The sequence below is a fragment of the Balaenoptera musculus genome, chromosome 4 (genome assembly GCF_009873245.2).
Source record: "Balaenoptera musculus isolate JJ_BM4_2016_0621 chromosome 4, mBalMus1.pri.v3, whole genome shotgun sequence".
In the NCBI taxonomy this organism is placed as follows: Eukaryota; Metazoa; Chordata; class Mammalia; order Artiodactyla; family Balaenopteridae; genus Balaenoptera; species Balaenoptera musculus.
In genome coordinates this window covers 57,623,190-57,646,655 of record NC_045788.1, presented here as the reverse complement: position 1 = coordinate 57,646,655, position 23,466 = coordinate 57,623,190, and the positions used below count along the sequence as shown (strand labels likewise).

Below are 23,466 nucleotides of genomic sequence, written 5' to 3'. Positions count from 1 at the left end.
AGTTATTGCACCATACTTAAAATAATCAAGATGGTTTGAGATAAACCAAACTCAAGTCTGTTGTATAAAAAGAAACAGAATGCTGGTGGAAAATTACAACTGCTTTTTTATTCTCAAGTTCAATCAAAAAGTAGTTCCTAAGGAGCCTCCAAACATTTCCACTTGTAGAAATCCATAGATGGCCTCAGAACTTGAGTCAAAGAAGTATGTGTTTTTTTCAGCCTTAGGTATAAAACTAGCTAAAAATCAGAAGTAAACAGACATGCAGTGAACTATTATACAACTATTAAAATGTCTTTGAAGAATATCTGGTAAAGTAAGAAAATAATCACAATATAGTATGAAGTGGGAAAAAGCAGGTTACAAAATTATACGTACTGTGTACAAACTTTAAGCTTTTAGAAAAGTTGTAAATACAGACATACCCATACCCTCTCCCAGTGAAAACAATGAAACAAAGAGAAATGTATCAAAATACAGACAATGGTTCTCTCTAGGCTTCCAAACAACACATTCTCTGTATGTTTTTATATTTTACAAATTCTTTATAATGAATTTCATGGCTTTTTAAATTATAATTAAGCTATTTTTCTTCAGAAAAGTATTTTTAAAAGAGCTATCATGCTTGGTAATAAAAAGGATTCACTATAAATCAAGTTCCTGTGCTTGACTATTTTATTAATCAAGTTGAGAAGACAAGACTAAAAGACACACCAAAAAGGAACACAGTGGAGTCCTGACTGGGAACCGGTCACTCCTGCAGTACGAGGTCAACGTACTACCAGGAGAGGGCAAGGTTACGTGCTTCTCCAGTGTCTATGCGGCCCAAGCACTGCCTCAAGCAGGGGTGCTGACCCACAGGCCAGGCCACTCAGTGGGAACTCAAGGAAGGGAAACCAGTGGGGCCCGTGGGGATCCAGCCCCGGAAGAAGGTTCTGAAGAGAGCAGCGGCCTTACACCCCACAACGGTCTCATTCCTAGCTCACCACACACCTAACAATTCTTAAGAAGCCAAGGCTACAATGGGGCAAACACTGGGTGTTGGAGTTTCCAGATAAAACACAGGATACCCAGTCAAGTTTGAATATCACATAAGCAACAAATACTTTTTTAATGCAAGTATGTCCCATGCAACAGTTGAGACATATTTATACTAAAAAGTTATTCATTATCTGAAATTCAAACATAATAGGGCATCCTGGTTTTCTTGTTTTGTTTCGTTTTGTTGGCTAAACCTGGCAACCCTGGGGAGGTTCCAAATATGGACACACATTCTGCTGCGGGATGCGTCTTTACTTTGGGAGGTCCACTTGCTATGACAGTGAAGAGTGACTCTGAATACCAGCTCTGACACAGCTGCAAAGGTCAAGCTATTTAGCTTGCCTGAGCCTTAGTGCCCTGATGTGTAAAATGGCTTTAAGAGTCTATCCCTACAAGACGATTATGAGAACCAAATGAGATAACATATGAAACACCTAGTGGAGTGCCTGGCACATAGTAGATCCTCAATAAAACGTAGATATTATTTTACCTTCTCAAAAAGACTCACCTTCCTTCCTTTTTGATGTGACAAACATAATGTCCACTCATTGTAGATGTTCCCATGTGACTGATGAACGCAAATAATTCATACACTATGAAAGAGGAAACAACTCAGTTACAAGGCAGCATTTCTAGAAATCAATAGCACTTCTGACCAGAATTTAAAGCCGAGAGTGTAATCCAGCAACTGTTTAGAATGAAAGACAGTCTATTCACTTACTACGTTGAGAACACACCCACCTACCCAAAGTGACAGCAACTTCAATCTGCAAATTCATTACAAAGCAGGACATGAAGTTTACAGCTGACCTTAAGCTCCTATCTGAAAGGGGATTAAAAGTCCCACAGCCCAGTCTGGTGGCAAGCTCATGGGTCTAAAAGGGTAGTCCCGGCTCCATCACTTCCAAGCGGCATGAGGGTGGAGAAGTTGTTTCATCTCTCAGAGCCCGTTTCTTCACAGAAATGAAAAATCCACCCACTTCACAAGGTTGTATGAGGCTTAAATGAGCAATTCAGACTCAAATACCACACAAATGTCAGGATTAGGAGGAAGACAGCAGATAGGTGTTATCATTTATAGAAAGGGATAATGCTCAGAATATGCGTCTTGTGATTTCTGACTGGCTCATGATTATAACCTCTATGGGACCAAAATTCAGGCTTCATGCCTTCTGAACAAGGAGATATATAGCCTCTTGGAGCTTAAGATGGATGTTTATTCTCTAACAAGTATCTCCTGTCATCTTGCACAGCATATGCTGTACCAAATCCACGGTGAATGAATTTCAGCTCATTCCCCCCCCCACCCACCCCCAGCCAATCCTAGGCCTGCACGACACCTGCAAAGTGGCTTCCACAGACTGGCACCAGTGCAACTCCGCAAACTGCTACAGACTACGACGAGACAGGTACAGAAACTGAGTTAGCGTTTACAGACTCCTATAATAATTTGAGAGGAATATTCTCGTCTGTTGAATCTAATTAAGGGAAAAAATGGGCTTGCAGATTCATTGTTCTTGGTACTCAAGTTTTGTTGTATTTTACAAGTGTCCTGGTTCTGGACAGACCCCTTTCCTTGCTCCTCCCTCTCTCATTCTTTCTCTCTCTTGCTGTTCACCAATGCTCATCCACATATTCAGCTGTGAATCCCCAGTCCTCATCTTAGCCGTCAGCGCATCACATACTAGAGACCACCTCTCCTCCTTCCCCAAACATCTGCCCCCAGGACATGACTCTCTTTTTGTTTTCCAGGTGCCTCACTGGCTTCTCCTCTTCTCCTGACTCTTAAACATTGGTGACCTGGGGCTCTGACCTCAAGCCTTTCTTCCCTCTATCTTCTCTCTCTCTCTCTCTCACACACACACACACACACACACACCCTGTACATTCTCATCCTCTTTCTCTCTGCCACCCCCCCCCACCCCTTCCCTCTCTGGTTGATCTCATCCAGTCTCATGGCATTAAATGGAATTATGTTCTTAATTTCATTTCCAGAATGTTCACTGCTAATGTATAGAACTACAATTGAATTTTGTATATTGGTCTTGTTTCCTGCAACCTTTCTGAACCGATTTATTAGTTCTAATAGTTTTTAAGGTAGATTCCTTACGATTTTCTATATAAGACCATGTCATCTACAAACAGAAATAGTTTTACTTCTTCCTTGCTTATCTGGATGCCTTTTATTTCTTTTTCTTGCTTAACTGCCATGGCTAGAACCTCTTTCACAATGTTAAATGGAAGTGGCAAGAGTGGACATCCTTGTCTTGTTCCTGCTCTTAGGGGAAAAGCATTCAGTCTTCACCATGAAGCATGATGTGAGCTGTGGTTTTTTGGTAGGTACCATTTATCAGGTTGAAGAAGTTCCCTTTCATTCCCGGTTTGTTGAGCATTCTCCCCTCAGCTTTATCCGTCTCAATTCTCCCAGTAACTCAGGACAAAATCTTGACTCCTCTCTCCCACTGTTTACATGCATCCAATCCATCAGCAAATCCTTCAAAACTATATCCAGCATTTCCTTCAAAATATATGCAGAATCCAACGACTTCCTACCACCTCCAATAGTAAGCCCCAATCCAAGTTACCATCATCTCTTGTCTGAATTATTACAACAGCCTCCCCTCCTAACAGGGCTCCCTGCTTCCTCCCTTACCCCTACCGACCACTCTCAGTATGGCTGCAACTCTCACTCTTACAATGACCTATGAGGTCCTCCCACCTCCTTCCACTCTCCCCCTCACTGCACTCCAGCTCCTCCGGCCTCCTGGGTTCTCCTCCAACACACCGGCTACTCGTCTCACTGACAGAGAGGGCTTCAATCCCCACACCTATGGTCCCTCTATCTGAAACTCTTCTTTCAGATGCCATATGATCCACTCCTCACTTCATCGAGGGCTCAGATCAAATGTCATCTCAGAGAAGTGTTCCTTATAAATAGCAACTCCTCCCTCCTTACACCCCACCCTCAGCCCAACCTTGTTTTACTGTTGTCCATGGAGCTCAAACTAATACCATATCACATACTTATTTGTGTATTTACTTACTGTCTATTTCCTTTTATCCCAGGCTAGAATATAGCTCCATAAGGACGAGAAGTTTGTTTGGGATTTTTTTGGTGTTCTGTATTTTTTTTTAGTTTTATAAACTCACCAAATATATATATATATATATTTAATTTCATTTGTCTGTTTTGTTTACTGGAATATTCCAGACACAGAGAACAGTGCTTAGCATGCAGTAGGCATGGCTCCCTTCACCCCATGTCCTCACTTGTTTTTCTATATTTTCATATTGTATACATTTTTATAAACCCCCTACCAAAGTATAAATTGGGGTATAAATTAGTGAAATAATTATTTTAAAAAGAAATGAATCAGAAGGGATTGCCTTTCCCATCATTAACTAAGTTTTTGTCGCTAGCTATCACATCAGCTGACAACCCCCCCCACACACACACACCAAAAAAAAAAAAAAAAAAAAAAAATCACAGGTTTGAAACAGAAACCAGGCAAAAACAGTTGTGAATGACAATCATTTTGCCTGGCACTTAGTGATCCAGGGACCCTACCCTCGTCGGCCCTCCCCAGTGTTCCCCATCACTAAGAACCCATCCCCACCCTAGTAAACAAGAGAGAGTGTAGGCTGAGACTTTTTCATGTTCCTAGACCCTGGTTGGTTTTTAAAGCTCTTTAGGAATAATTTTATATCAAATTCCAAATCTTCAATTTGAGAGATACGGGGCTGGTCTCCCACAAGGTGGATGCCCTCTTAGAATTTTCATGGAATGAAGAGAGTATGTGATTCTCCAACCAAGGCTTTTCCCTCACGAGAAACTGTCCCCCAAAACAATGCCTTAAATAACTGAACAGAGTATTTAATGAGCACTTCTCACCATAAGCCAGGGTCATTTCAGTGAAACATTGCTCAGATACCAACAAGCCAACATTTAACAAAATAGACAGACATAGAGAAAAGAACAAATCCATACACTCCAACACACCCAAACATGTCATTAAGCCCCCAAAGGCATTTTCCCCTCTTTAGTTAAAAGCAATTAATTCACGTGTATACTCAAAATCATAAAAATAAAGAAAAAAGATTAGCATAAATCTTAGTCCTATAATTAAAATTAACTGTGTTTATCAATAGAAGCTACCGCTCCATGCATTATTCAAGGCCTCCTGCTAGGAACCAACAGCAAAAGAGAATCTCAATAAGTCTGCAAAAGTTCAACAGGTAAGAAATCTCAATTTATCTTTGTTTCCAAAGAGAAAGTCAAGGTGAATAAACCAGACAGGGAAGCCACTGCTGATTCTTCTCCTAGTTCCCAGAGGTCTCCCCCCAAAAATAGCATCACCACACTCTCAGAAAGTACAGAGACCCCTTTTTATTTAGATAGAAAAGGCATTTTTAAGCAAGGTAAATCAGTTCAAAAGTGTTGACTTGTAACCGAGCAGGACCCTATGGGGCCTTCCCGGGACAGACCCCTCCCCATATCCTCAGCTTCAGCTCCTCTCTGTACCTAGACAACAGTATTTGATGCACATTTCCCGAGTTATTTTACAGATGTGAAAGTCCCCACCAAATGGAAGATGTTCACTACTTGATGATCACGAGCACATGGTCCCCAGGCCTCCTGGAGCCCGAGGACTGATAATGTTAACCCCTGTGACATCACCCTGTTGCCTCACCGTCAGCCAGTCAGAGAACTGTGCACGGGCTGATCCCATAACCTGCGACACACCTCCCTCACCTGGCTTTTAAAAATGCTTTGCCGAAACCTGTGGGGGGAGCTCGGGGTTTTTTTTTGAGCGTGAGCCACCCGTTCCCTTGCATGGCCCTGCGATAAACCTTCCTCTGCTCCAAACTCCGACGTTTCGGTTTGTGTGGTCTCACTGTGCGTCGGGCAAAAGAACTTGCGCTAACAGACTTTCAACAGGGAAGCTTTCAAAGTACCTGGAGAAACTGGACAAAACTGCCTAAACCACTTTGGCCAACAGAGTCCCTCTAACAAGCCAGAATTAAACCGTCTGAAACTCGCATCCCCACTTCCCTCTCCCAACAAAACCCGTCCTTTTCTGAACTTGGGAACACGTTCACAACCTTTCTAATACGAGGAATTTTTTAACATCAAAATTTTACCACCTCCACCCAACATAATAAGGGATTGAACTTGATTTTATTCTTTGAGAAAGCACTGTCAGAAAAATTATATGCAAACTTGAAAAGTAGAACGGGTAGGCAGAATGCCCTTTTGTATCATGTGGAGGAAAGGCCACCCAAGGATGGTCTAGGGTAGGGACTGGCATACAATGCCCCATAGGCCAAATCCAGCTCACAGCCTGTTTTTGTGCTGCCCAGAAGAAAGGGGGAAAGAAGAGGAACAAAAATATGAGATGACAAGTGTATGGCCCATGAAGCCTGAAACATTTACTATCTGGACCTTCAGAAAAAAATTGTGCTGGTCCCTGGTGTAGGGGAATGAACTTAGTTCATCTCACTACTTACTACTGATTAAAGAAAGCTTCCAAACTTAGTGAAGTTACTTGTTAAGCTGTAGATTTTTGTCTGGGAAAGATATCGAAAAATTCTCTCCAGTGGAATATATATAGACATACCTCAGAGAGATTGTGAGTTCGGTTCCAGACCCCCACAATGAAGCAAATATCGAAATAAAGCAAGTCCCATGAATTTTTTTGGTTTCCCAGTGCATATAAATAAAAGCTATGTTTACACTATACTGTAGCCTATTAGGTATGCAATAGCATTATGTCTAAAAAAGTAATGTACATATCTTAATTTAAAAACATTTTAAGGCTAAAAAATGCTAACCGTCATCTGAGCCTTCAGCAAGTTGTAATCTTTTTGCTGGTGGAGGGTCTGAAATATTGCGAGAATTACCAAAATGTGACACAGAGATACTAAGTGAGCAAATGCTGCTGGAAACATGGCCCCAACAGTCTTGCTTGATACATCATTGCCATAAGCCTTCACTTTGTAAAAAACACAACGTCTCTGAAGCACAACAAAGCGAAGCACAATAAAACGAGGTCCACCTGTGTGGATGTTGCCTCCCATTTCAGTTCTACAAGGATCAAGCCAACAGCCACTGCAGATGCCCCCTCCAAAGTCTTCTTGGGACACTGATCTGCTTTTGGTAACAGATTGTAAAGTTTCTTTATCTATTAAGTAATCTGTTGTAACTTTCTGTATTTGCCTTTAAAATCTTTTATTGTCACTTTGATTCAATGAATAGATATTGTTTCACAGTGACCTATGATCCTATTTGACCAAGTGTTTTAAAACCATTTGCTATCTTTGACTAAATTTCCCAAGTCAAATTCTAAATGAAATCCTTTTGACCTCTAGCTAACTTTGGGATGCTTCCAAGGGCCCTTGAAACAACCCAAAGAGAGGTATTAAACTTACTAGACTTATTTGGTATGTTAAATTACATGGGAAACATTGTCAAATAAGTGGTGATAAACCTTCTTAGGTTATATTATATGGGTAAATGTCATTAATATAGATATTCCAAAAATTATATGGAATTCCTAAAAATCTGGTATATCCTGGTATAATGTTACCAGTCATAATTCTGGTTATTATCTTAAAATGTTGTATGTCCTAGAAATAACCAAGGTTCTTATCAACTGCATTATAATATGCTTAACCATGCCATTTTAAGTCTTTTGTCACTGTGTCACCGAGTCCAAGCTCGCTCTGCTCACTGCACGACAGGCCAGTAAGTCCGAGACACGGTGCTGAGGCAAAGAATACGACTTTATTCGGAAAGCCGGCAGACAGAGATGATGGCAGACTAAAGTCTCAAAATAACCATCTTATCAGGGTTTGGATGCCAGTTTCTTTTATAGCACAGAGAGGGGGAGGAGATGAGGAAGAAAAGTAAAAAGGCCATAAGTTTTGCAAATATCACCTGGAATGGCCAGCCTCGGGGAGGGGATGTGTTCATTTCTTCTTTCTTGTAGCCATCCACAGATGGACAGGGTCAGGATGTTTGCCTAACAAAGGCACTTTGGTTTAACATTCAGCCAGAGGGGCAGGGTTCCCCAAGGCAGGCCATTATGTACATAGACAGTATCCTTTTAGTGAATAAAAGCAGTGGAAAGCAAAGGTTAAGGTAAAAGAAACAGATCCAACATGTAGTCAGATTTGGCTCCTCCCCGTTACAATTCCCCAATGTCAATGTCCATTCCACAATCTTGTGGAAAAACGGGTGACAAGTCAGATGGATCTTCCTGGGAGTGTTCGCCGTCAGTGCCAGTGTTCCAAATGTTGTTTCTTTCGTTCCTCTCTGGAAAGTGTCTCCTTTACTCCTGTAGTCTTAAAAAAATATTCACAACCTAAAAGTTGAGAGTTATGATCTATTCAGTGGGAATTTTGAGGGCTTCAATCCCAGGAGGCAGCATCTCAAGTTAAGGAATTCCACGCTTTTCTATGTATGGGAAAATGCAAGAGTCTGAGCTCACTGAAATCACTCCCTTGATATGCACCCCGCTATCTGGGGCCTGTTTCCTGTATTTTCATACCCTGAGTTTCCTCAGGGCTCACGGCTCACATTGGAGGGCTGCAATCACTAATGACTGATGTGGCAGGAAATATTCCATTTCTCAGATCCTCTCCTCTTGGTCAGGATTTTGACCAATATTGGGAGACATTTCATGATCAAATTTGTCCCACGGCACTGGGAGGCTCATCCCAGATCAGGCGAAAATTCTTGATATGCCACTCCAGGTGCTAGTTTTCAGATTAGGCCCTGTTGATAATTAAAGATTCTCTGGATGCTCTATCTAATTATGATCCAGGAGACATTTTCCCTTGTTGCTTCTTCCCATACCTAGAATCACACTATTACAATTATTTTATGTTCTAAATGTGATCTATTTCCTCAAGACGTTTAGCCATAGAAGTTTTGTTGGAGGCCTGGTTATGCACTGGGTACTTTAAGAGACAACAATCTTATAAAACAGACAGGATATAAGTAATGCAGCTAGTAACATTGACAAAGACAGAGTGTAGCAGGGCGACACAAAGCACACACAGTTGGCTTACAAAGGTATAATTTACCAAAGTACTGTAAGTCATAATTAGTTTAAGGGGAAGGTTTTCCTTATACCTGGAAAACACAGATTTAAACCATTTTTCAGATAGAAACCATAAAAATTATAACCATATTCACCAGTTTACTCAGTCTTATGTAACTAAATCCTTCTTGTTAACAGCTTTATGAAGCCATCAGGTTTCCCATTAGAATTCTTCAATTTCTTACCCAGTTCACCACTATGGTCTGAAAGTCAGAAACTTGTATTTATCCAAAGCTCCTTTCTATAAATCTTCTTGAAGAGGAAGCATTTTTGCAAAGGCATCAGAGTGAAACCATAACTGTCTATAATGACCAAAGACTTAAGGAGGCACGTTTAAATCTGATTACAATGCAATTGACAAAGTAACTTGGTTACTGCTGTGACATGGAACACTTTCAGATAATAACTAGAATTATGACTGATAACATTTTACCAGGACATACCAAATTTTAGGAACTCCATATAATCTCTAGAATACCTGTATCATTTGCCATACAATATAACCCAAGAAGATTTATTACTTATTTGACAACACTTCCCATGTAATTCAATTTACCAAGTGAACCTAATTAGTTAATATCTCTCTTTGGGATGTTTCAGGGGCCCTTTGAAGCATCCCAAAGTTAGCTAGAGGTCAAAGGAGCTTCATAATGTGATTTGGGAAGTTTTGTCAAAAAAATGTCAAAAGGGTTTAAAACAGATAGGATCACATGTCACTGTGAAACAATAGTTATTCACTTAACCTAAGTAACAATAAAAGATTTCAAAGGCAAATATAGAACAGATCACTTAAAAGGTAGAGAAACTTAAAATCTGTTAGCAAAGGCAGTTCAAAATCTTAAGAAACCTTGTCTTCTTAACAAAGAGAAAAGCCATATTCAAGTTTTGCAACAGCTTACTTTTAAAATTTATTTACTCAAACTTATTTTAAACTTAGTCAATCCTGACCATGAACAACAAAACTCTTTTCTTGGGGTCCACTTTCCATAAAACTTCCATCACTTAACTCATTTTAGCACAATTCTAACTTTCAATTTGTCAAATATCTGGAGGGATTAATTTTAGATAGACATTCCTAAAAGATAATTATTTTTAAAAGTTCACATAAAGCTCTTATCTCATTTGCATTTTCTTTCCTTAAAAGTTTCTTCACATCAAGTTACCTTCCTTGCTGACAAATTTGCAACAGATATAACAAGATTTTATTTAGCTTATATTAAACCTAGGTACCATAAAAGTATTATACCTGATGACTCTAATGACATGTCTGTATTAATTAGATCAACAAACAATCATTAATACTGAATGTCTCAGTTCACATGAAACTGAAACTCATTTAGCTTAATTTTTCTTGTGTTTAGAATTGTTTGGTTTGTAAGCGCTTACTTTTCTTTAAGCCAATTAAATAGAGCTCATCCACAAGTCAGCCTCAGCAATGTTATCCGAAGACAAAGACACATACAAGGACACAAGCACACAGAGACATCATAGTTCTCATTTCAAAATTTCAGCCCTGAGTCAGGTACAGCAATGTAAAACCCATCAGTTTACAAAACGAGGTTGGATTAAAATTAGGTTTCTGGCAGATGGAACAAATCAAGCTCACTTGTCTAGATGGCTGAACTTTTATAGAAAAGACACTTAGGTTTTTTATTTAGCCTTGACAAGTCAATTTCTAAATTACTTTACCCTCTTTTCAAAGTTTGCATTTTAAAAAGATGGCAGAGATGAGGGTTCCTGAGAAGACCGGATAGGACATTTGCATCTCAAAGATACAGGCAAGTTTTTCCTAGGATGACTTTGTTTCTCCTTTATTTAATATTTACAAGCCTCTTAAGATAAATAGGGAAGGTAGTCAATCAACTTGTTCCCCACTGTCAAAGTTACCTGGGGCTCCTGTGGGGAAATTAGAATCTGACGCCTCAAGTCCAAGGGAGTCCCCCTGGCCTCTTACAGGATGTCAGCGCAAGGGAAACTGCTCTGCTGCGGAAGCGGCTCCCAGTCCAAACTGGGGGCCCTGTGGAGTCTTAGCTGGTGATACTAAATCAGGCTCCTGTGCTCCAAGGGTTAACAAAGAAACTTCTATTTTATACCCATGGGTAGGGGAAACAGGAGGCAGTGAATATCATGGCGGCATGGGGGGTGGGCAGTTGGAACAACTGCCGGTGCAGCTTGCTCTTTTGCAAAACACTTCTAACTGCGAGATCGTGTAATAATTGAGTGAGCCATTCAGGGGCCATCGCTCTTCTGATCTTACATATTGGGTCCACATTCTATTACAATAGTACATCATGTCTCTCTTAGAGGCTCATGGCTATGTTTAAGCCCATTTATCTAATATACGCCCCAAAGGGCTCTCCTTCGGGATGGATGGAGTATTTCCCATTTTTTATAAGTTTGATAACACCAAAACACAAAAGACGCAAACAAATTCCACCACAAAAGGCCCAAACAAATTCTAGCATCGATGCACACAAAACCAAGACCAAAACCAACGGTTCCCGAATCAGGTAGACTTACCCTACAAAACCAACAAATTAGTTCCCAAATCGGGTAGACTTACCCTGCAAAACCAACAAACTAGTTCCCTACTGAACCGGTCCCAAATCAGGTAGAGTCTGATGACAAGTCCCCCCTCCAACAGGGTACCCCAATCAAACAAACTGGCTTATCCCGTAAAGGAAAAGCCCAAACTGAGAGGGGAATATGTTCCGGGGTGTGCACGCCGGAGCGACTTACCCTACAAAATCGAGTTCCCCAACTAGTGACACAAAAGGATACACAAAACCAAAACAAGATCAAGACCACAACCAACAAACCAGTTACCGAATTGGGTAGACTTACCAATCTCTACAAAATCGAGTCCGTGGACTCGCGGAAGTTGGTCGGTTCCTTGCTTCAACTGCCAAGCGCTGGGGTAGCTGGTGCCGCTTCGGGTAATTTTGAAGGGAAGACCCTCAGGACAAATGGTCCTGGCGGCAGCCAGGGCCTTGCCCCAGTGTTCCCTGACCGGGGCCGGCTGGCCACGAGCAGCAAGGCTCCTGGCTGGCCAAGCCAAGCTTGTTACCGAGTCCAAGCTTGCTCTGCTCGCCGCACAACAGGCCCATAAATCGGTGACAAGGTGCTGAGGCAAGGAATACGACTTTATTCGGAAAGCCGGCAGACCGAGAAGATGGCTGAAATCTCAATATTTTAAATATTTTGACTAAATATTTTGACTAAAGTCTCAAAATAACCATCTTATCGGGGTTTGGATGCCAGTTTGGATGCACAGAGAGGGGGAGGAGATGAGGAAGTAAAGTAAAAAGGCCGTAAGTTTTGCAAATATCACCTGGAATGGCCAGCCTCGGGGAGGGGATGTGTTCATTTCTTCTTTCTTGCAGCCATCCACAGTTGGAGAGGGTCCGGATGTTTCCCAGAACAAAGGCACTTTGGTTTAACATTCAGGCAGAGGGGCAGGGTTCCCCAAGGCAGGCCATTATGTACAGACAGTATCCTTTTAGTGAACAAAAGCATCGGAAAGCAAAGGTTAAAGTAAAAGAAACAGATCCAACATGTAGTCAGATTTGGCTCTTCCCTGTTATAACTGTTTTACTCTGATGCTTTTACAAAATGAAGATCTTCAAGAAGATCCATAAAAAGGACTTTTGGACAAATGTGAGTTTCTGACGACTTTTAGATCATACTACTAAACCGGGTAAGAAATTACAAAACTAATAGAAAACCTGATGGCTCCATCTAGATCAACAGGAATTAATCACATGGAACTGAATGATAAATATAATTTATAATTTTATGCCTTTTTGTCTGAAATATTAGTGGCTTTTAATCTTTGTTTTCCAGAAAAACTTTCCTCTTATGCTAACTATGACATACAACATGTTGATAAAGTTTACCTCTGTAAACGAAGATGAAACGTTATCTTTTTCTCTCTACCTGCTCCCCCCAGGATTTGGCTTCTCCAGCTGGCTCCCCTCTGGGCTTGATGGTTTACTGCAATCCAGATGACAGCTAGTTATACTAAGCATGGTTTTAATCTGTTCTCTCTTTGTTGTTTCAAACTGCTTATGTTTTGTATCTCTCTGCTGTACTATGACCCTATTCACGTTACTAGCTATATTATGGATATTCTATTTCATAAGATTGTTGTCTTGGGACTCCCCTCGTGGCGGAGTGGTTGAGAATCCGCCTGCCAGTGCAGGGGACACGGGTTCGAGCCCTGGTCCGGGAAGATCCCACATGCCGCGGAGCAACTAAGCCCGCGAGCCACAACTACTGAGCCCGAGTGCCACAACTACTGAAGCCCGCGCACCTAGAGCCCGTGCTCTGCAACAAGAGGAGCCACCCAATGAGAAGCCCACGAACCGCAACGAAGAGTAGCCCCCGCTCACCGCAACTAGAGAGAAGCCCGCGTGCAGCAACAAAGACCCAAGGCAGCCAAAAATAAAAAATAAATTTTTTTAAAAATTAAAAAAAAAAAAGATTGTTGTCTCTTGCATTACCTGACGTGTAAACAGGCCTCTGACAAAATTAATGGTGGCTAAACATCTTGAGGCCACTGATCACATATATAACTCTATATAGGATAACTGTACTAGTACAACTCTAGATATGGAAAGAACCAATAAGGGAAAACATTTCCTGGATCGTAATAAACTAGTAAGACAGATGATCCAGAGAATTTTAGGTTATCAACAGGGCCTGATCCAAAAATAGCATGTTGAATGGCCTGTCAACAAAATCCCCATCTGACCTAGGCATGAGATTTCCTAATACCGTGGGACAAATTGGTCACCAAATGCCCTCCAAACCTTGGTCGAATTTATGACCAAGAGGGGGTGCTGTGGAAGGGAACGCTGTCTGCCATTCCAGCTCTACACAGATCAAGCCTGCATCAGCCACTGCAGCTACCCCACCACGGTGCACCCTGCAGGTGCCTTAGAAAGACAGTTAAGATGCATATCTAAGGAATAATTTCAATGAGCCCAGACTCTTGCATCTTCCCCTACATAAGAAAGTACTAAAATCATTAACTTGAGATGTCTTTTCTTTGTGATTAGCAGTAATCTTTTAATGTTCGACTACATGTTTTTCTTCCGGCAAAACACTCCTATATATCCTGGCTCCTTCTCTAGCTCTTCAGAGCAGTTCCTCAGAGCTACAGTCCTCAGTAAGGTCCCCGCAGAAAACTTCACTTGAAACTTTCGGGCTGTGCATCTTTCTTCTGTCAACACCTGTAACCTCAAGGAGTCATGATCCTGATAGACACTAGTTTTATATCTAACTCAGCCATCAAATTATCTTTAGGTATCTTTTAAATAGCTTTTCAGATGCTTTTGAACCAGTAATAACAACTAACTGGTTCCCTAATTAATGAGTCAAAGAAAATCTGTGGTATGTGTTCAGTTTTTATGTACGTGACAGTCATCATTTACCTTTTTGAAAACTACGGTTCAACCACACATCATGACCGAAAGCAAACTCTAGATTCAGGAGTGCAGTTAAATTAATTTATATTTTATAAACCATTATAGCATCTACATCCACTTGAAAAGCAGTAGTTATCATGAGGCCATGACACGTTATTTAGTCAGTCTACAGAGTGCTCAGAATACAGACACACCAAAAGACTCCTCGAAACCACCACCAAGACCCCGGGGCTCTGCAGCCTTCTGGTGAGACACCAAAACTGAGTTTTCCAACTGAATCTTCCTAACTTGAATAATGTGTTTCATAACCCACCCCTAACAACAGAAGGGAAAATGTCATCCCCAATTGACCAGCATTTGACTCACAAACACCCTATATCTTCAAACAGTCTCCACCCCCCAACACCTTGATTTCCCTCATTCCTGCTCTGAGAAAAGACCCGTGTGTGTGGTGGGGATTGGGGGCGGATTTGGAGCTTTAAGAAAACTACTCAATTCCCAAAAAGAGAACAAGGAGGATTTGAGTAAATCAGTAACAGCTCAAGGCAGCTGATAATGTGGACAGAATCTTAAAAGCTCTACAAATTGCCTCCCCAGCCCCAGCCAGCTCGAAATTACCAATCCACCTGGACTTCTCATTTGTGTACTGCCTAAAACAACAAATATCAAACACTTCCCCCTAAGCTTAATAGTTCTCAGTCATCTATACTTCAGTGTAAATTAGTTTACTCCAAAGTGGCTTCCTCTTAACTTCCAAGAGCACCACTGAAAAGCACAGGTGCTGACATGGGGGATAAGAATGAGAGCCCTAGGACTTCCCTGGTGGCGCAGTGGTTAAGAATTCACCTGCCAATGCAGGCGACACAGGTTCGAGCCCTGGTCCGGGAAGATCCCACATGCCGCGGAGCAACTAAGCCCGTGCGCCACGACTACTGAGCCTGCGCTCTAGAACCCGCGAGCCACAACTACTGAAGCCCGCATGCCTAGAGCCCGTGCTCCGCAACAAGAGAAGCCACCGCAATGAGAAGCCCGTGCACCACAACGAAGAGTAGCCCCCGCTCACCACAACTAGAGAAAGCCCGCACGCAGCAATGAAGACCCAACACAGCCATAAATGAATAAATAAATAATTTTTTTTAAAAAAAAGAATGAGAGCCCAGATGTATTAAGTACGTGTGTACTGCTTTCAAACAGACCACTGGGGCTTGGCTTCCCTGGGCGCTGCGCCTCTGCTCTCCAGATCCTAGTCTGGCTGCATTCCTCAGGGAGCCCCACCACTATGTAAATGAAATGTCTCTCTGCTCCCCTTGCTGGAAAACCCTCAGCTGCAGCAGGAGATGTCTGCACCATGACTGCGATGAGGCTGAAGGGGCCAGCGCAGGTTCTGAGTAATCACAGACTAATCACATTTTAATTACGTTGGCAATCAGTGAGTTCTTTAAAAAAAAAAAAAAAAAAAAATTAAACGCTCATTAACTGCAACACAGAAACAGAAATGATTTTGCAAATGGCAGAAGCCCAGATAGGTCAGACTGATGACATGATTTCCCACTTCTTAAAAATTTTAAAAACTCAACAGAAAGTTAAGTGCAGCTCTTAAAACAGGTAGGACACGACAATAAATAGAGCCTTCTGAAAAACAGGCTCCTGCCTCCGTTCCAATTTAGGAAACTTGAAATAGGATGACTCAATAGGGGGCAAAGGAGAAAATGCAGTCCTCAAAATCAGCCAGACCTGAATTACAAGGTGGTCCTACCATAAGCAAGTCGGTAACTTTGTCAGCTACCACTTTCTCATCCGAATACCTTGCTGTAAAGGAGCCAGGGAAAAGCGGTAGAGGAAATGCCTGGCACTTAGTAGACATTAAATAAAGGACAGCTACAATTTCACCAAGTGTTAATAGCACAAATCCTTTTAATCAAAGTAGATAACATTTAAATGAAAGAGTTTCATGCAATGACATTACTTCCTCATTCAAAAAGATGGCAATAGTAATTTTTAATTACATATTCCCTAAAGGAAGAATTTGATACAAGTGCTTCTTTAATCCCAGTCACTGTTTTCCAATTCAAACACCTACCTTGTCATTATTTTCAGCGTTAACCTGCTGGAGTGATGTCCCAGCGGCCGCGATCCTCCATCTTAAAGTAAGAGTAACCTAATCTTGCTGTTTAAAATGGTGGTTCTCAAATTTAAGCTGAATTAGAACCACCTGGAGGGTCTGTTAAACCACACCTCGCTAAGCCCGCCCCCGGAGGGCCTAATTCAGTAGGTCTGGGTGAGGTCCAAGAATCTGCATCTCCAGCAAGTTCTCAGGTGATGCTGATTCTGCTGGTCTAGGCCCACACTCAAACCATGGCTTTGAAGAGACCAACCCTTCCCTTCTCGGCTCGGACATGACGACAGGGGAGGGTACATGACAGACTCTCACATTCCCAGAACATCTGCTGAGAACTCTGGGACACGACTCTTTCTGCTGGAAAGATACAGTAGTAGGAGGTGCTGGCAGCCATCTTGTGGCCATGAGGGAGAGCCTGTCTGAGACTGGAACCAACCCCAGAGGCAAGAGATATACTCATATAAAAGGGCTTGAGTCCTGGGGTCAAGGGCATGCCCAGAGTCAAGTCTTTCTGGGACTTTCCAGCTTTTATATTACAAGACACCCTTTTTTGCTTAGACAAGTTTGGCTCAGCAATCCTGCTACTTACAAAAGAACCCTGAAAACACTGTTGTTGGTTTTACTTGGTTTTGGCTCTCCATTTTGCTCCTAAATAGAAATCACCTAAACCTTTAAATTGTCCTCATTACCCCCAAGTCAAATGTCCAAGCCAATTCACCAACCAAAATAAAGGTAAAAAACAATGTTTTGGGAATGCAAACACCTACACAGAATACAACACATCTCCCGGAGTGGAACCTATGAATTTAATGTAATTCTAATCAAATCCCTGGAGAATGGCCAATTACAAGACCAGGAACTTTCCAAAATTCAGCAGGAACAATTGAGAAAATATAATGGGGAAAAATGTTATTCATAAGTAACACAGAAAATGTAATTCTGAGAACTAAACCAAAAAGGCAGAAGACGTTTATAAAGAAAACCGTATAGCTCTGCAGGGGTGGGAGAAGGGGGATACGAAGCAAAGGAAAAGGGTAACATGTTTCTGGCCAGAAAAACTCAATATTGTAAAGCTACGAGGTTTTCCCAAACTAATTTACAGTATTTGAAACTCTCATACAAATCAATAAAAAAAAATCTAAAAACCTCAATAAAAATGGGAAAATGGGCAAAGGAAATGAGGAAGCGATTAACACAAGAAAAACAACAACTAGGCAAAGATATAAAACACATGAAGAGTGCTTGGCCAACAGCACCGTTGGGAAGGACAGGGCACAGGAGCACAGGGCTGTGTTTTGGGCGGGGCAGGGGGTGGGGAGGTTGGTGGTGGGATCATCTGTATTCACATCTCAAAAATACGCAGTTTTGACCCCAAAACTTCATTTCCAGAAACTTACCCTAAAGAAATAATAAGGGAGAGCTCAAGAATGTTCATTACAGCATTAGTTTTAATAGAGAAAAAAGGAAGGGAGGGGGTGGAGGAGGGAAGAAATGAAAGAAACTGAAAAGTTGAACAAATGTTTATCACCTGAATAGAGATTGAAAGAGGCATTTGTTGTACTTCTGTGAACTGCATTCATCCTCTAAGAAATGTGTTATTTAAAAATCACTGCCATCACCTTCTGAATGTGCAAATAACCCCATTATTTAAAACTCTTTCTGAAATCATCTTTTATTTAAACAACAACTAGGCTAAGATTAGGTATATACATTATGGTACAATGGAATATTAATATATGTTCAATGACCTAGATTTACATAATGTACACCCACAGTTACAGAAAGAGCAGGCTATAAAATAGCATGTATAGTGTAAAGTAGATACACCACAAGGATATCTTGTACAGAACAGGGAATATAGTCATTATTTTGTAATAACTATAAGTGGAGTGTCAGCTATAAAAATACTGAATCACTATGTTGTACACCTGAAACTAATATAATATTGTAAATCAACTATACTTCAAATTTTTTTAAATAGCATGTATAGAATAGAATGCTATATTCTTATAAATATACATTTTTATATTCATTTTTATATATTTGCAAAGAAAGGTCTAAAGAATATACACAAAACATTTAACAGTGACTGGGTTATGACTGGGTAGCAGGATTGTAATTTTCGTTTTCCTCTTTTCCTATATCTGTATTTTCTCCAGTTGCTAAAATTATTATACATCCTTTTAATTATAGGAAAAAGAAACAACATAAAGGTTAATTTTTGTAAAAGGAAAAAAAGTGACATATGAGTTCAGGTGCTAATGCAGCAAAGTACAAGAAATCATCTTTTCCCTTTCCTGTGAAAGGGAATAGAATAGAATACAGCAGTACACTGCTAATTCCTCCAAATGGTACTTAGTGGAGGTAATTTAAAAAACTATCCCTGTGACCACTACCACCTGGCATTCATTTAATTCTTCATTCAGTCATTCACTTGCTGATCACCTCCCATGGGCCAGACACACGGCTGAAAGGTTACTTTAAAAACGTCTGTTCTTCTATAAAATCCAGTGCAGAACGCATTTGGTGAGTTAGGGTGGTTTATGCTTTTTTCATAATTAAATTTTTCACCTCCTACTGCCCTTAGATTCTGCATATCCCATACGTGATTTCTCATAGTGCATCACTGTCTCCTTCCCCACCCTCACGCATAAGTGCCGAAATTTGGGAGCGATGAGGAGTAAAGCCATAGAGTTTGGCCCAGAGTGCCTTTAAATTCAAGGGTGGTGAAAAACATCATCATGACATCCTATTCAAGGATGCAACTCAAAACCCAGGAGTATCTGCAGGTCACCCTGAGCTCAGTAAGCCCGAGGAGAGGCTGTGGCTGTTTTGTATAATTAATGACCTTCTCTGAGAGAATGGTTGGTCCCTCCAAGCTCCATCAGAACACAGGAAACCCTAATGATCAGACTCTCCTTCCCTCTGCAGCCAAATACCTTGGCAGCTTTACAGCAGCCCCATCTTGTGGTTTATTCCTTCTGCAAGAACTCACCTTCCCTAAAGAAGAGTCCATTACTGAAAATCAAGGGAGGAGTGAACCGATGGGCATGTAACACATAATAAATCCTGCTCGTGAATTATTGAATAATGCTTGTCTGTAACAGCTTTTAATGTCTCAAGCAAGCCAATGATCTCCGAAAAGTAATACAAGACCCTTTAGATGAATGTGGAAGTCGGGAGAACTACAGCTCCTCCTTTTCTAGTCTAGTTGGATTAAAACAACTTCAGTGAAGAAATTTCTATTTTATATAAAAGAAGAAGAAAGTTTCCCTCCCCCTCTCTGTCTCTAGAGCTATATCAATACATGTGCGTTAGGTCTGGTAAGACCATTAATGAATACAGCTACAGCCATACGATTATAGGAGCAAATGCTGTTATGGTAAATTTAATTAAATCCAATTATTATTTACTTGGTACTTCCTATGCACTGGACACCACAAGCTTTATAAAAGTAAAATAGCCTCTGTCCTCCATGAGCTCCCAGTCAGCTGGGAGACACAGGTATTCACCCAGCTAATTTTATCTCAAGATGAATCTGATACCTCTAATAACAGAAGAACAAACACTACGGTACAGTGGCTACAGGCACAGGCTCTGCAGGCAGGCTGCTTGGGTTGGAATTCTGGTTCTACTTCTCACCAGCACAGTGACCTTGTCAAGTTACTTTGCCCTCTCTGCCTCAGTTTCTTCATCTGCGGCATGGAGATAATAATGGTACCTACCTCATAGGGTTACTGTGAAGATGAAACGTGACCCAAATGGAAGGATTGTTAATATTGGTATAATTACTACCAGCATGTGAGGTAAGGAGGGACCAATTATGACAAGAACCTGGGAAAGTGGTCCAGAGAAATGGAATCTGTGGCCAAGTTCTGAATAACGATGAGGATTTCAGTGTGCCGTGATGGGAAAGAACGGGCAATTCGCAGCTAAGGATTGGCCTGAACAAAGGCCTGGAAGTAGGGAGAAGAGGGTTGAGGACAGATAAGTAGGCTGGTGGTGTGGCTACCATACCAGGCACGCAAGCTGTAGGTCTGGGGGGTGCAGAGGAAATAACACTGAGAGCCAAGCAGGCTGGGACCTGACCGGAGGAGGTGATGGCTGCCGGGCTCCGATTCTGTAGACAAGGACAGCCCGAGAAGCAGGGTATCACAGTGGTGAAGAACACGGATTCTGACTCTGAATCTTGGCTCCACCTCTGAAGAGCTATGTGACCTTGAGCAAGGTTACCTAATCTTTCTAGGCCTCTGTTTTCTCACTTGTAAAATGGGTGTGGTGAGGATTAAATGAGTGCTTAGGTAAAGTGCTTAGAGCCCTACTCGGCACAGAGTGACATATGTAAGTGCTTGCTGATGGAAGGCACCCCTTGGGCCTATGGCACCTCTTCCTGCCATCCAGACAGCCCTTCAGAAAATGATCAGGAGGAGGTATGAGCAAACAGGGTCAAGGTTATAAGACTGCTGTTCAACTCTTTAAAAAATATCACCACGAAAATAAATGCTCTCTTTTGGACAAAAACGTTCATGGTCCACGATGAAATTTCACCTCAAATGATAGACAAAGTCAGAGCTGGCACTAAACTGAGGCACACACACTACCAGGTGACACGACTGAGTCTGCCCAAGACCTCCTCAGATCGCCCTGGCCTATGCAAAGTGGCGAAGTGCACCATTTATGAGAAGCTGGGATCTGTGCTAACTTTTAAACGATGGCAAAGGTTTTAATATTCAGGAGTGGGAGGGAAGGGCACGAACCGAATGTACAATCATGACTGCTCAGACAATCCCTAAGTCAAGAACTTACTTCCAGATCCATCCTTGACTCTAGGTCCTTCAGGCTTGGCTTCAGAAATAATGTTCGCATTGGCGTTATTCTCCATCTCGATCACAAAGTCACTGTCTTCCTCAAACTCAGGGTGGCTAAAGATCCAATCCAGTGCTCTTTCCAGGTTACTATTCTAATAAAACAAAACATTTTTACAATGTATGCAGTCCCGGGGCCTCATTATATCCTGACCATTTGAACCAGGATGTCAAGCAGATAGGACAGGAGGCTTGAATTCATTAGTCCTAAGTGCCTCTGAGTAAGAAGCTCTGACCCTGCATATGAAACACACTTTCCGTGGACATTCTGCAAGTCTCCCAACCGAAGTCTGTAACTGGATTCGCTGGAAAACAGCTCACAGCAGCAGGTCAGCACTGCAAAGCCCATATCAGTCATAGCTCAGCATTTCTGTGGGCTGATGCCGATAATGATGGGAGGCAAAATGCCAAAGAGAAAGGCATCTGTTTCAGTGCAGCCTTTCCAAAACCACACTAATTGCACACGCTATCTTCTCTACCAGTTGTATTTTGTGCAGATAACCATGCAGGGTAGAGGGAAGCCAACATGAGTACTGTGTCAGAGCTCCTCTCCTAAACATTGGCAAAGTGGTTGAATTGCAGTAGAGACAAGATTGATGCCTTGATTAATGATGACAACACTGGTTAGTTAAGTTACATTGTTTTAAACTGAACTCCATGTAATTCAAATCAATGGACCAAAAAAACATTTCTGTCTTCTCCCTTTGTGGTATCACTTGGTGAGTTAAAGAATTTGTTTAGATGCAGTTAGACTCTCCAATTAAACAGTCAAGCAAGTAAAATAACTGGGGCATAAGCAAGTACCCCGCGTACAAGAAACTCTGGTTGAGACATTTCAAGCATTTTAAAGGGAAACAGATTTTTCCAGCCACACTGCCCGGAGCCAGGAGAGAGCCGCTGTGACCTCAGCAAGGGATCTCAGCAGGCAACCAGTCAGGATAAGCAAGAAGGAATTAGGAGCAGATATCCACTCAAAAATGGATTATGGTGTGAAAAAAAAAGTACTTTCCCTCAATACTAAACAGATATCTGCACTGCAAAAAGAAAGGTTCCGTCTACACTCCTGTTTCCTGGTCCCTTCTTTCCTGATAATATCAAGACTTCACAAACACCTGAAAAACCTTCTTTCTCTGTAGAGAGAAACAAAAGCAGAGAATTCCAAGGAGACTTCTCTATGAGGACTTTTGAGAGACATTGCTCCAAGGCCTTGGTATCAGAAAAGCACAATTTCTCCTAAAGAACTGCCTTATTGAACACAGAATCTCAAGCATCCCTCTTTGCTCTAAGGCCGCAAGCAAGCTCCAAGTCAAGTCTCTGACCTCATGCTAATAAACATTAAGATGATACAGAGTTTCTTTCAGTTGGGTCAACTTGCCCCCAGTGTATTATCTCCCTCCTTTTTAAAATATCTCCTTATTCTTAAAATCTCTGTATGATTCCCTCAATCATTTATTTTAGCTTTATATATACTACACACAAATAAAAATCTTTGTGGGGCATGGTGGGGTATAGCATGAAACAGACATGATTCAAAACGATCAAAGGACATTGGAAAGTTTCAGTTGCTACTGACAAAACACAAACTACCTCCAACAAGAAGGTGTTCACATACAGTCTCCCAGGCTTACCGTTGCTCGTAGCGCCTGAAGAGCCTGATTTCGATGGAATCCCATGGAGGTAATGAGAGCTACAGTTTCCTCCGGAGGTTGGTTATCCAATCCAGCAGAGGCTCCAGCAGAAGCTGCTCCTCCATAACCCGGCATGGTCAGCGGCTCGGCAAAATCTGGGGAAAATAATCACACTCAGGCCCTTTTCTTTTTTGGGTCTTGAAATAAACAACATTTTAGAGCTAAGAAGAAAAAAATACCTAAAGTTAAAATAATCAAGACAGTCTGGTACTGGCATAA

The 23,466-nt window shown here is 41.5% G+C and overlaps 1 protein-coding gene across 3 annotated transcripts in view; it reads right to left on the bottom strand.

Annotated features, from left to right (window-relative positions):
* Positions 1 to 23,466, bottom strand: part of USP13 (ubiquitin specific peptidase 13) — a 120,055-nt gene that overhangs the window by 5,015 nt on the left and 91,574 nt on the right. The window contains exons 18-21 of one of the 3 annotated variants that reach the window (XM_036851570.1): positions 23,188 to 23,342; positions 21,501 to 21,654; positions 1,550 to 1,634; positions 106 to 239 (exon numbers count right to left, since the gene is read on the bottom strand). In XM_036851570.1, coding sequence (XP_036707465.1) covers positions 236 to 239; positions 1,550 to 1,634; positions 21,501 to 21,654; positions 23,188 to 23,342 — 398 coding nt within the window. In that variant the 3' untranslated portion in view covers positions 106 to 235. Of the gene's footprint in view, positions 1 to 105; positions 240 to 1,549; positions 1,635 to 12,486; positions 12,643 to 21,500; positions 21,655 to 23,187; positions 23,343 to 23,466 lie in introns of those variants that run through there. The other 2 variants (XM_036851569.1, XM_036851571.1) reach the window with 2 other exon arrangements.